The sequence below is a fragment of the Passer domesticus genome, chromosome 6 (genome assembly GCF_036417665.1).
Source record: "Passer domesticus isolate bPasDom1 chromosome 6, bPasDom1.hap1, whole genome shotgun sequence".
NCBI lineage: Eukaryota > Metazoa > Chordata > Aves > Passeriformes > Passeridae > Passer > Passer domesticus.
The window spans coordinates 25,321,284-25,334,348 of NC_087479.1; the positions used below are offsets into that span (position 1 = coordinate 25,321,284).

General features: G+C 49.7%; 1 protein-coding gene across 1 annotated transcript; it reads left to right on the forward strand.

Annotated features, from left to right (window-relative positions):
- Positions 1-2,077: 2,077 nt before the first annotated feature.
- Positions 2,078-5,856, forward strand: NFKBIA (NFKB inhibitor alpha). Its single transcript, XM_064423948.1, has 6 exons — positions 2,078-2,495; positions 2,817-2,925; positions 3,431-3,641; positions 4,139-4,227; positions 4,368-4,628; positions 5,109-5,856. The coding sequence occupies exons 1-6, from the start codon at positions 2,272-2,274 to the stop codon at positions 5,154-5,156; spliced, it is 942 nt and encodes a 313-aa protein (XP_064280018.1). The 5' UTR covers positions 2,078-2,271; the 3' UTR covers positions 5,157-5,856.
- Positions 5,857-13,065: the final 7,209 nt, after the last annotated feature.

A 13,065-nucleotide genomic window follows, 5' to 3' on the forward strand; every position in this document is an offset into this window, starting at 1 on the left:
AGCTGTGAGGGCAGCTGGAGGTCTCTCATAGAAGGAGGCAGAGAATTCCCTTTGCTGAAGTCAGTTTACAGCCATCACAGCTAGCACAGGAATTTTCAAGTTTAATGTCTGTGTGGTTCTAGCAAAATCCCAGCTGCAGAGAGCGAGGTCCTGCTGGGCTCAATTCCCCTGCTAGTCAGAGCAGGAGCTTGCTTTTCAACTCCCATCTTCCTTTTTCTGAAGAGATGCAGATAGGAGGAGATTCATTTGTTAATTAAATTTCCCCTGCCAATTTACATTAAAAAGGGGGAACTGTTTCAAAAAGCTCACGAAACTTTCATAACCTTTAACTTCAAAAAGACAGAGTTTTACGGCTTTTTTCTAAACCTGCCCAAAAGCACCACTGGATTGTCCCAGGCCAAATGATGAATACTGAAAAGAAGTCCAGGAATGGCACAGCTGGGCTGAAAATTAAAAACATTTGCTGACAGAAAGCCAGGCGTTCTTCCTCTCCTCTGGCTCTTCCTTTTATCTTTGGATTTTCCCATAAGTTCTTGTTCAAAGGGATGCCATCCCATGGGAAAATGACAAAAGGAAAAAAAGTACAGACACTGTTACTCAGTGAGGCCAGCAATAGTTGCAAGAGAAGAAAAATTCTTCATGGGAATCCCCTACATCTGAGAAGCAGAAGCAAAAATTCACCAGGAAAAAATTCAGTGCTGTTAGCTCTGCAGACAGACAATGCCTTTTATCCATGTGGGATCCTGCATTTATCCAGTTTTTATTACCCACAGATGGCATGACAGCAGTTAAAAAATAGCAGAGAAGAGTTACTAGGAATGGCCAGAGAAAGTAAGAATAGTGACTGAAGATGTAATTTCTTCTTCAAAAGGTTTGCTCTGTTACAGAGTGAAAACTTACACAGCAGAGATGCAACATCCTCTAAATGCTGAGGCAACACCTGCACACTTGCAGGCATGGCAGCACAACATCCATCATGTGCAATCCTGCCTGAGTGTCCCCAAGAAGTGCCACTCCTCAAGCAGGGCAGATGCAGTGTTCTGATCCAGCAGCAGCCTCAGCATTGCTCCAGTGGTGTTTGATTCCCTGACATTTTACCACGACTTTGCTGCCCTGGGCTTGCTAAAAAGCTTGTTCCCAACAGTTAGATAAGTGCTGGTTAATGACTCCTAAGGTGGTCCCTCTCACCAGGCTTCAAAGCGATCCTCAGAGGCTCGGGGATCTGTCATTGTGCAGACTGTGCAAGAACGAGGGCTGTGCTACACTGCACCTGGTGGGTGACGGAGCTTCTGGGAGTGCCAATGCTCACAGCCAGCCTGGCCTCCTGGCTGGAGGCTTGGGAGGTCACACTGCAGCCTTGCAGAGCTTGAGGGCAGCCCACAGAAACAGATGGGGACAGGCTTTGCAGCCGGGCCTGCTGCCATAGGACAAAGGGTAAGGGTTTAAACACAAGGAAGGTCAATTTAGATTAGATATAAGGAAGAAGATTTTTTACAATGAGGGTGGTGAACCCTCTGGGCAACCCAGAGGTTTCCAGAAAGGTGGTGGATGCCCATCCCTGGAAGAATTAAAGGTCAGGTTAGATGGGGGTCTTATCCAGTTCAAAATGTCCCTGATCATGGCAGGGGGGATTGGTGTAGACGGACCTTTATTTTGTCTTAAGTTCTAGTTCAAAGGAATGCCATCCCATGGGAAAATTAAAAAAAAAAAAAAAAAAAAAAAAGCAGTGAGGCCAGAAATAGTTGCAAGACGGAAAAAACCCTTTTTTACAGAACCCATGTTATTCTATGCTCCGGCATAGAATGTTACGTTACGAAAGTGCCGGAATGTGGGGGGACGCGGGGTGCAATCAGGGCCAGCAGTGCCCGGCACTGAGGCGCTCCTCGGCCTTCGAGGGACCCCGCCGGGCAGGAGGCACTGGGAGCCCCAGGATCGGGCAGGGTAGGGCAGGGAAATCCCCGCGGGGCGCGGCAGGGAAGTACCGACGGGGACGCCGGAGAGGCGAGTACTTCCCCCTGGAAAAACGCCAAGTTCCCTCTCGGCCCGGCCTCTTCCCTCCCCTCCGACGCCCCTTCTGGGCGGCCCGAGCCGCTGCGCCTCCCTGCCAGCGCCGGCGGCACCGAGCAGGACCGGACCCGTCGGTCGGGCTTTGACTGGCTGGAAATTCCCGTCCTCCGCGGCTCCTCCCCCGCAGAAATCCCCCGGCCGCGCTGTATATGCGAGGCGCCGCCGCCGCCGCCGCTCACTCGCAGTGCCCGCAGCTCCGCCGCCATGATCGCCGCTCGCCGCGCCGCCGAGCCGCCCGCCATGGACGGCTACGAGCAGCCCAAGAAGGAGCGCCAGGGCGCCTTCCCGCTCGACGACCGCCACGACAGTGGCCTGGACTCCATGAAGGAGGAGGAGTACCGGCAGCTGGTGAAGGAGCTGGAGGACATACGGCTGCAGCCCCGCGAGCCGCCCGCCTGGGCACAGCAGCTGACGGAGGACGGGGACACGTAAGTGGGGGTCGAGGCCGGGGCAGGGGTGGCTCGGACACGGTGGGAACGCGGCACGACCAGTCCGGGACAGGATGTGCTTGCCGGCGGGGCGGCGCCGCGCTGGGCCGCGCCGGGAGGGAAGGGAGGGGGTGCGGAAAGTCCCTGGAGCGGCGCCAGGGAGAGGCGGCCCCGCGGAAAGCCCCGGCCGCGCCGAAAGCCCCGGCTTGCGACACCGCGCGTGACCCGGCCCGGCCCGGCCCGGCCCGGCGGCAGCGGGGCTCAGCGTGGCGGCGGGGGGTTAACGCGTGTTGCTTAATTACTCCTTTTTTCCCCCTGCAGTTTTCTCCACTTGGCCATTATTCACGAGGAAAAAGCCCTGAGCCTGGAGGTGATCCAGCAGGCAGCCGGTGACCGGGCTTTCCTGAACTTTCAGAACAACCTCAGCCAGGTACTTTCACCTCCATAGCCCCAAATCCAGATCAGCCCCTGGCACACCCACACACTCCCTCTAGGGAATTTCCCCCAAAAAGTCCCTTTGATTTTTTTGTTTTAATTGATGGAATCAATTGAATCAAAGCCTACGTTCCGGAAAATCCCCAGCTGGCTCCAGCCAGGGTTGGTACAATGCTTCCTCTCCCCTGAGAGACTGGCATTTAACGCCCACATTTTTCAAATATGATGCCATGGGTTGCATCCCTCTTTATGGAGATGTTAATGATACCCTTCATACCAGCTGGCGGTTGGTTTATCCAGAGAGCCCAAAGCTCAGCACTTCCAGATGAATGGACAACTATACAACAACTTGGGAAGCATAAAGCACTGAGTTTGTGGGGTGTGCTTTCATGCTTTTATTTGTTGGCAGAAATCACCAAGTGAACAAGAGGTCTGCTTGTCTAGATGTTGCTTCCAAGTTTGTGGTGTAACTTACAGTGCTTTTGCTCTTGCGCTTGCAGACTCCTCTTCACCTGGCAGTGATAACTGATCAGCCTGAAATTGCTGAGCATCTTCTGAAGGCCGGATGCGACCTGGAAATCAGGGACTTCCGAGGAAACACCCCCCTGCACATCGCCTGCCAGCAGGGCTCCCTGAGGAGCGTCAGCGTGCTCACGCAGTACTGCCAGCCCCACCACCTGCTCGCTGTCCTGCAGGCAGCCAACTACAACGGTACGGACACGCGCCTGATCCTGAACGCTGCCTCTCGGTGGGCTGCCCTCAGGGTGGGGTCGGCCTCCTGTGGATCTCAGAGATCTCTGGAGAGGTGGAGAAGGATTATTTTGTCCCATTTGCGAGTTGAGGAGTCCAAAGCATACAGCAGTGTCTGACTTTTTTAAAGGGCACTGTCTTGTAGGCCTTCTCACTGTTGATTATAGTCTCTCATGGCCTTGAACTTTGCATTTTTAGAGAGTGCCTTTGCCATGCTCCTCCTTTTTTTGTTTGTAATAAGATGCACTCAAACACTGGAATAAAGCCTCCAAGAAATCCTTTCAAAATCCAGCCCTTTTATTTATACTGGAAGCTGGAAAGCTCTTGTGGAAAACACCCTTTTGCTGTGAATGAATTGCAAATTTAGATATCATCCTGGCCTGTCATCTTGACTTTTAAGTAATGATGAAGCATTGAATTAGGCTTACTCAAGTTTTCCCTTTGTTTGTGTCTTTCAGGACATACGTGTCTTCACTTAGCATCTATCCAGGGATACCTGGCTATTGTCGAGTATCTGCTGTCCTTGGGAGCAGATGTAAATGCACAGGTATGTAATGTGTACCATCAATTTACCTGAGTGGGGCTCTTAAGAATCAGATTGGAATCAGCACTAGTCTTAAGAATCAACAGGTCTGACAGTGGCTCTGCGTCTCCTGACATGCCAAACCTTTTTCTGTTTTCACACAGGAGCCATGCAATGGCAGAACAGCACTACATTTGGCAGTGGATCTGCAGAATTCAGAACTAGTGTCGCTTTTGGTGAAACATGGGGCAGACGTGAACAAAGTGACCTATCAGGGCTATTCCCCCTATCAGCTCACGTGGGGAAGAGACAACTCAAGCATACAGGAGCAGCTGAAGCAGCTGACCACAGCTGACCTGCAGATGTTGCCAGAAAGTGAGGATGAAGAGAGCAGTGAATCGGAGCCTGAGTTCACGGAGGATGAAGTAAGTAGCTGTTTTCATTTTTACAAGAGAAAGGGGAAAATCCTGTTCTGTGCAGGGTATTTTTTGGTGTTGCTCTGATAGCATGCCCCAGTGACCCCTTGCTGTGTAACAGATGGGTATTCCAAAGATTACGCAGTCAGCAAAATGGCAGATGAGGAAGCGTGTAAACAGAGTAAGAATAAAATGTAAAAAAGAACATGAGGGAATGGAGGTTAACTTCTTGTGACATGGTTCTCTGAACACTGTTCTGTTGCTGACACAGAACCTCATGAGAGAAAATTCAAGTTGGTGGGTGGTTTTCTCCTCCCTAGGATTTGTTTTTTGGCATTCTGAGTGCTGCATTAAATGTAACCATTTTGATGTAGAAATTTTATACACTGCTGAAGAATTTGTATGTAGAATTTGGCTGCTATCCCAGAGTGGATATGATACTTTTAAGATTTTTGCATTAACAGCATTTTGGTTTTTTTTTTCTTACAGCTTATATATGATGACTGCCTTATTGGAGGACGACAGCTGGCATTTTAAAGCAGAGCTTTCTCTGAAAATAAGTGACTGTATACATATGTATAGGAAAAGGACTGACTTTCTTGACCTAAAAGAAAGTCACAATGTGGAGAGAAAAAAGAGGAGGGAAATACTACACTGCCCAGCAAGGAGAAGGAGCACGTTATTGTAACAGGACAGTTCCAGGATCTCCCTTGTGTTTAAATACAGGAGTGGGATGTGTAACATCAGTACAGATCTGTGATTATTCACACCACCTGATAAAGAGCCACATAGCCAATCTTCTCAGCCCTGCAAAGGTAACAGACTACACATCCAACCTGCTCATTACAGGGAGCTTTCTTGTGGCATCAAGTACTACAGGGAACAAGTGATCTTTTGTGACAAGGTGGACTCATGCCAACACCCCTTTTCAGAGACTCTACATTTGATTGTGCTGCGCTGGTGGCAGTCCCTGTCCTTTCTGACTGACCTCAGCTGCTCTCAGTGAGGCTTCCCAGGTAGAGGAGTCAGACCAAGGGACTGGTGCCGTCTTGGCTCTTGAGCAAAAGTAGCAATAATGTTAACTTTGGGCATTGGAAAAGTGTGTTTCACACTGTGTGTGTCATAATTGCTACACTTTTTAGCAACTGTATATTGTGTAAATACTGTACATTTTTTGTTTATAATTATTTTGGTACATGTGAGATATGTATTTATTAAAAAAAGTCGGATTACCGTACCTGGTCTGTAAAACAGTTCATTGTCCTCCTCCCTGAGATCGTGGGAATCTACCTGGTTTGCTTTTTAAGAAACGTTTTAACACCTAGTAGCCCATTGGGGTCACATTCTCAGGGATTTTAGGTGATTCACCTCAGCAGTGGTAAGACATCTAAGCGGCTTGCAGCTCTCAGCCCTTCTGCTGCAGCTAATTTTGGAAGCAGACGTAGGTGTTGTTTCCTGCACCCGCTGCAGCAGGCGGATCGTGGGGCTGGGATTCCCCCTCTCTTCCAGCACTAGGCTGCTGGCCCACTAGAGAGGGGGTTTTATGCTGGTTTTGGCAGCACCCGCCCACCTGCCCTCATGGCACCTTTTGTTCCAGCTCAAATAACTTTGCAACTCTTGCCAGGGGAAGCTGGAGGTTTGCAGCAGAGCCCTGTGTCTATTCACCTCTTGTTTATCACCTGGCCCAGCTTCAGCTTGAACTCTGACCCCTTTGGAATTTCCGAAGGGGATTTCCATGGGAAGAGGGAACACATCCGGAGAACTTGCCTTGCATCCCTGAAATTCAGTTGGGGCACCCCCACATCCACACTGCAGTAGCTACAGCTCTTGTCCAGTTCATAGCAGTGAAGGATGTGGCTTTGACTGCTTCAGTTATTCCTCAAGTTTCTCTCCAGCAGTCAGGCAGACGAATCACTTTGCCCAAATCCTTTGCTCCACCTCATTACCTGCTGACAGTGCATCACAATACTGGATTACTTTCAGCAGCAGACTTTCAGCCTGCTGTGTGTCCATGGAAAGGATGAGTTGTGTAAAAGGTGACCGTGCCCTGTTTGTGCTGTACCCCCTGGATGGAAACAGGGAGCAGCAAAGCTGCTGACACAGGCTGTTGGAGCTCTGCCAAGGGCTGGCCAGGGGAATTCTGTGCTGCTGGCACCTGGCCCATCTCAGGCTGTTGGAGAATGCTATGGCCCCAGGTTGCACAGGGATACCCATTCCTTTTTCTGTCCTGCTCTTCCCAAAGGGTTCCTGACACACAACCTGCTCTAAGGAGAGTTTGCTGGTATGAGGAAGAACATGACAGCTGGCTGTGTGCTTCCTAATTTGCATGGGAGCCAAAGGCCACTGTGGAAAGGATTGTAAAAAATTGCCATCCTGAGTCATTTTTATTTCTCTTCCACTCTCATTGCACAAGCATAACCCAGGTATATGCACTGAAACTTCCTTCTGGCAGTCATGGCTACATCTGCACTGCAAACCTGCATTTTCCAGGTGTGGGACTGTGTAAGAATCTGCCAAAACTTTTTCTTTGTTGGGAACTCATCCTGCACTCTGACCAGCTATTAACTCTGAGCTGGGAGTGTTAACTGTGGGAGTTTGCTCACTTGTTGCTACAGGTTTTTCATTAGCAAAGAACCCCAAGTGATTCCACGCTGGAAATAGAAATGGTGGCATTTCCCCTTGCAAAACAGGAGTTGGAAATGCTGTCAAGGCCCTGCAGAGGCATTCATCAGCTATAGCTATCAATGTTCTAAAAGTCCTTGGGTGCATGGCTGGACCAGGTATGCAAATATTTAAATAGATACCATCTGAAGGCAAATACTTCTCATTTGAAGGCCAGAGGGATGGAGAAAAATGCAGTTATCAGTAGTACCAGGCTGGCCGAGTAGTTTCGGAGGCAGTGGTACATTCTTGGCTGCCCATTGCAATATTTAGACAGAGTATCTAGAAAGGCACTGCTATAATCTTACAATAATTCTGCAATGGTTTAATAAATTAAGCAAATGTTTTACTGTATGAGGAAGTTTTGCAGCTAAACAAATCATTGTTGAAACACCACATGCTGGTTTTGCTACTGTTTGCCTCCGCCTGTCATGCAAAAGTAACCATGCAATATGTGCAGAGGAACCATGGGTAAAGCAAGTAGGACAGAGATTAATGTGAGAACATGTGCTTGTTAGCAAAATAGGTTGGGACATGTTGTGTATTTGTGCATTGCTAATGCAGAATTACTCATTGGAGAGCTTTGCCTGTTCACTTGATGATATGGGAAGATTGTCCACTGCAGGACATCCCCCTGGCACCCCCAGTTTTGAACACATGCCCTTTAACTGCTGCATGTCCACCCTGTCTCTGCCCTTTCCACACCTATACCTTTCTAAAGATCTTCTGAGAGTGGTTTTGGTGATAAGCTGCCTTAATGCTGTCTTCTTGGATTCTGGCAGATGCATGGCACAGTCCCATTTGTAGGATATAGAGCAAGAACTCCTTGTGCATTTATTCTTCCAGTATCTCTTTTTCCTTATTCAGATGGCTGCTGTTTGCAGAGCACACTAACTTGTTCTTGCTTCTACCACCAGTGCCTCCCCACACTGGTTCAGGGTTCAAAATTCTGTCCCAGCACCTTTTCCTCATGCCCTGTGTGGCTCTGCAAGCTCCAAGACCATCCATGCCAGTGCAGACTGAGATCCTGTGACGTTCAGATTAGGTTTCCTAACTGGCCCTCTCTCCACTAGCCTCCTCTCTTTCCTCAGTCCATGCCCTGCCTGTGTCCTCTGCTTTTATTGCCTTTGGCACTCATATCTGCCTCTGCCTCTTCATTTTTTCCTTCCCCCTTTCCTGCATGGCCCCCCCCCACCCTTTTCACCTGCAACACCAGCTCATTCACCTGTCATTACATTACACAGCGTGAGGTTACCTTTTGTTTCCAGCCTTTCCCTGCTGCCCATTCTTGTAAATCTCTTTGATAATCCCACAGGGATATTCCCATACTTCCTTATATTCCTTATATATACACAAAGAACAAAACTTCTCATTTCCTCCCACACCCTCCTCTTCCTCCTTGCATTCCTGCTCACTGTAGGCCTTTCTCACCCAAACCACAACCAAGATGCCTCCTTCAGTGCCTTTCAGCTTTCTCACCATCAGCCCTGGACTTGTCAAGAACCTTAGAGTGGTGGCAAATAAAATACAGACTGCCAGGGTGGCAACATTGGGCAGCAGAGCCCAAGGCCTGATTTTTCCCCCAGTACTTTAGAGCCCTTTTCTTCCATTCCCTGCATCTTTGGAAAGCAGAAAAAGCAAGGGCAAAAGGCAACCTTGCACCTAGAGACATGCGCAGGGAGGCTTTGTGCTCCCACTGGCTCCAGAGCCCGCCTGACATCTGCAGTCATGAGCAGACCCCTTTCACCATCCCTCCCACTTTTTTGTTCTGCCCCTCTCACATTATGGTGCAGCATTCCTGGCACACAGCTTGGGCTGTGTGAGCTGGCTGACATGTAGGTGTGGGCGTCTGCTCCCCAAACAGAGAGAGGTCTAACTTCTTAGCCTTACTGTCTTCTCCTTCCTCGGCCTTTTTTAACATTAGGAAGGGGTCCCTATCGGCTGCTTAGCATTTTACACACTGAAAACTACAGGTCGAAGCAGGGCCAACAGTGTTTACCAGCCATGTGTCCTGCATGCAGCTGGTGGGCACATCCACCTGCCTTCCTGGCAAGGACTTCATGCACCAGAAGGCAGTGAGGCCACCAGGACTCAGCCTGTCCTGAAGAGTGGGATAGCCTCAGTGCTGCTGGCCTTCCCCCACAGCTCCAGTTCAGATTTGGATGAGCAAGATGGTTGAGTGAGTAAAGGAAAAGGTGAAACCAGAAAAAAAAAAAAAAAAAAAAACAACCAAGGAAAGACACTGTAGCCTCCAGTGGAAGGACGAGTATAATTTGTGATTTGTTTTAATAGGAAATCTTTGATGATGGTGGATTCTGGGCCAGGCACATATCATTTTTCTGTGGAAGCTGAGCTTTGAAAATAATTAAGCATCTGGTTGTTCCTAGAAGTAAGGATTGCAAAACAGAATGCAGGGAGGGCAGGGAAGAATCTCTCCCTGGACAAATGGCTACCCTCATTTCAGGGGGGTGGAGGAAGGGCTTTTTCCAGCATTGCTGTGCTCCCAGCAGCAGCTCTTTGCTGAGGAGAGTATCCTCAGTATCATCCACAGTATTCTGAGGGATGAGGGAACAGGAAAGTCCTGTCCCCTCAAGCCAGCCTGGACATCTGCTGCACAGCCTCTCCCCTTCTCCAGCAGCTGTCTGCCACAGCTCTGGCATCTCTCACCTCCTTGTCCCTTCTCTGAAGTATTAACAGGAACAAAAGGTTTTCTTTAAATGCTGGCATGTTTATCAAGTCATTATCCAAGAAGTTTAAGTCCAGAGAGATTGGAGCAGAAACTCCCCCTAATACCCTGGAGGCTTGACTGCCTGCCCTTGCCATGATCCAGTGCTCAGATTTTCCCAGGACTGCCTCCTCATCCAATTTTCCAAACAGGACTTTCCAGTCCCGTCAGAAGAGGGCTGGGATTTTCCCCGCTCACTCCTTTCTGCAGTTCTGCCCTGTTACAGTGGCCATGAACCACGGCACCAGGCTCCATGGCCTCTCCAGCTGCAGGGGTGCTGCCTCTTCCCTGTCCTCCACCAGCCCCAGGGGCTTCCTTGCTCTGAAGGAACAAGCCTGCACCTCTTTAATTTATTTTTTTTTCCCCCATTCATAATTTTAGCTACTTCAGATTAATTTTCCTGTGCATCTTTCAAGGTAAGATTTTCATCTCTCCAGCTGCAAGCACAATGTGAGCAAATGTATGGCTCAAGAAAGAGCCTTAAAACACAAATATCTTTTAATATGCATGCATACCTTGAAGGGCACACAGCTACAATTACGGTGCAACACTTAGCTTGGTTAATTATTATTCCTGGATTTCAGTAGCTTGAAGGAGAGGGAGTTTCCCAAGGCTCTGTAGAGGACTCTGAGTGCTGCTGCTCTGCCTCAGCAATGCTTTGTTCTCACCGGGGAGTGCCAGGGGTCAAGTGAGAGGCAGCCCCCACCCTGAGGAGCACGGAGCAGTGGGAAAAGAGAACCGGGCTGTGGTGTGTGCTTCTGCAGCGTGGGAGGACACATGGTGTTTTTCCTCTCTGTATGGGAAAAGGCTGCCCAGCTGTGAATAAAACCCTTTTCTCTCCATTTCACTAAGTGGATGGGCTTCCATTCCAGTATGCATCGAGGGTGATGTTTCTGGATTTCTTCCAAAAACTTAAATCTGACCCCTGGCAGCATCTTCTTGGAGATGTTTTGCCCTAGCAAACAAAAAAAACAAGCCCTCCCCCAAGTGCACGGAGGCTCCTTACTCCAGGCTGTGCCAAGCCTAGCTTGGGGCAAACACTCCCAAGGCAGGGGATTCAAATCCCCCTCACCCCGGAGCACACTTGATCTCCACCTCCTCTCTAACAGTCTATGAATGAGGCTGCTGGAGTTAAAAAAAACTACTTGGCCACCCAACATCTTCCATCTGTCCACCTGCTGCTGGGCTGCTGGACTACCCCACGGAGGCAGGGGCCAGCTCTCAAACTGCTGTGTCTCCTGCCTGGATAAGCACTCCTGCAGCAGCACTCAGACCTATGGAAACTGAAATAATGGGGTGGAAGCAGGGCCAGCCCTATAGCTGTGTGGGAGGCTGGCAGCTTCAGCTGCAGTCAGCCAGGTTCAAACAGGGGATAAAACAGAGCAAGGGCATGTTCAGCAGCTGAAATGGCAGAAAGGCAACAGTGCCACCAGGATGGAAAACCTAGGTGGGACCCACCACCAACAGCAGATCAGGTCCACTGCTGAGGTGGTCTCCTCCCCTTCACAGCTCAGCCCAGCTGTAGCACTTTTCATGCAGAAATGCTTAAGGTTTGCCCATAGCATCCTTTCCTCTGACTCTGTCCCAACGGAAGGGAGGTGATCAGGTCCAGGGAAAGCCAGGACTCCAGGATATCTGCCTTCCTGCTCTGGGTGATGACACAAAAAGCCAGTTTCTCTTCTCCACACAGCTGGACTGCCAAGGTGATCCAATCACTCACTTCCCTCCACAGGACACCCCTGTATCTGAGGGACTCGTAAAGTAAGGAACTGATAATTCTGTTTCCTTTTTCAGAAAAGTCCACACAAAGCAGAAAGGGGAAACTGCCATCTTTTTTATGTCTATTTTTATTGTGGCACCCCAAACTGCCCCCAGCACTCGAGGTGAGGCTGCCCCAGTGCAGAGCAGAGCAGGACAATCCCCTCCCTTGCCTGGCTGGTGATGCTGTGCCTGCTGCCCCCCAGAACACAGTTGTCCCTCCTGGCTGCCAGGGCTCTGCTGGCCCATACTGAACTTGCCCTTTCCAGGTCCCTCTCCATGGCACTGCTCTCCAGGCTCTCATTCCCCAGTCTACACACATCCAGGCTTGCCCCATCCCAGGTGCAGAATCCAGCCCTTTCCCTTGTTGAACATCATTCAGTGGGTGACTGCCCAGCCCTCCAATTTGTCAAGGTCTCTCTGCAGGGCCTCCCTGCCTTCAAGGGACTTGAAGCCCTTCCCAGTTTTGGATCATCTGCAGACTTGCTCTGTATCCCTTCCAGTCCTTCATCCAAGACACTTATGCAGATGTGAAGAGCACAGGGCTGAGGCTGGAGCCCTATGGACCCCCCCAGTGACAGGTCACCAGCCTGATGTCACCTCATTCACTGCCACCCTTGTGCCTGACCCTTGAGCCAGTTGCTCACCCATCCCATGATGTGTTGATCCAGCTGTGAGCTGGACATTTTGTCCAGAAGGATCCTGTGAGAGACAGTATCAAAGCTTTACTGAAATCTGAAAGAATTACATCAACTGGCTTCCCCGATCAACTGGGTGGGTTAGCTTGTCATGAAAGGAAGTCAGCTGTGACAAGCAGGACTTTCCTCTCATGAAGCCGTGCTGGCTGTGACCAGTAACTGCATTGTCATTCTGGTGGTTTCCAGTTGCTCCCAGAATAATCTCCATAACTTTGCCAGGCACTGAAGTGAGATTGACAAGCCTCTTTTTTACAGGGTCCTCCGTCTTGCCCTCCAAAATCAGATCAACATTCACCAGATTCCAGGCAGCCAGGACCTCTCCAGGTTCTCAAGGCTGCTCAAAAATAATTCAGAGAGTTTTTGTGATGACATCAGCCAGATCTTTGAGGATTCTCAGGTGAATCCCATCAGGCCCCATAGATTTTTAGGGATCCAGCCAGAGCAGCAGATCTCACACAATTTCAGGGTCAACTGGGAGTTGATCGTTCTCACAGCCATGGTCCCTCAGCTCAGAGCACTGAGACCCCTTTAATCTGTCATCTCTTTTGAAGACAGAGGCAAAGAATAACACCTCATTAAACACCTCTGCTGTGTCCATGTGAGG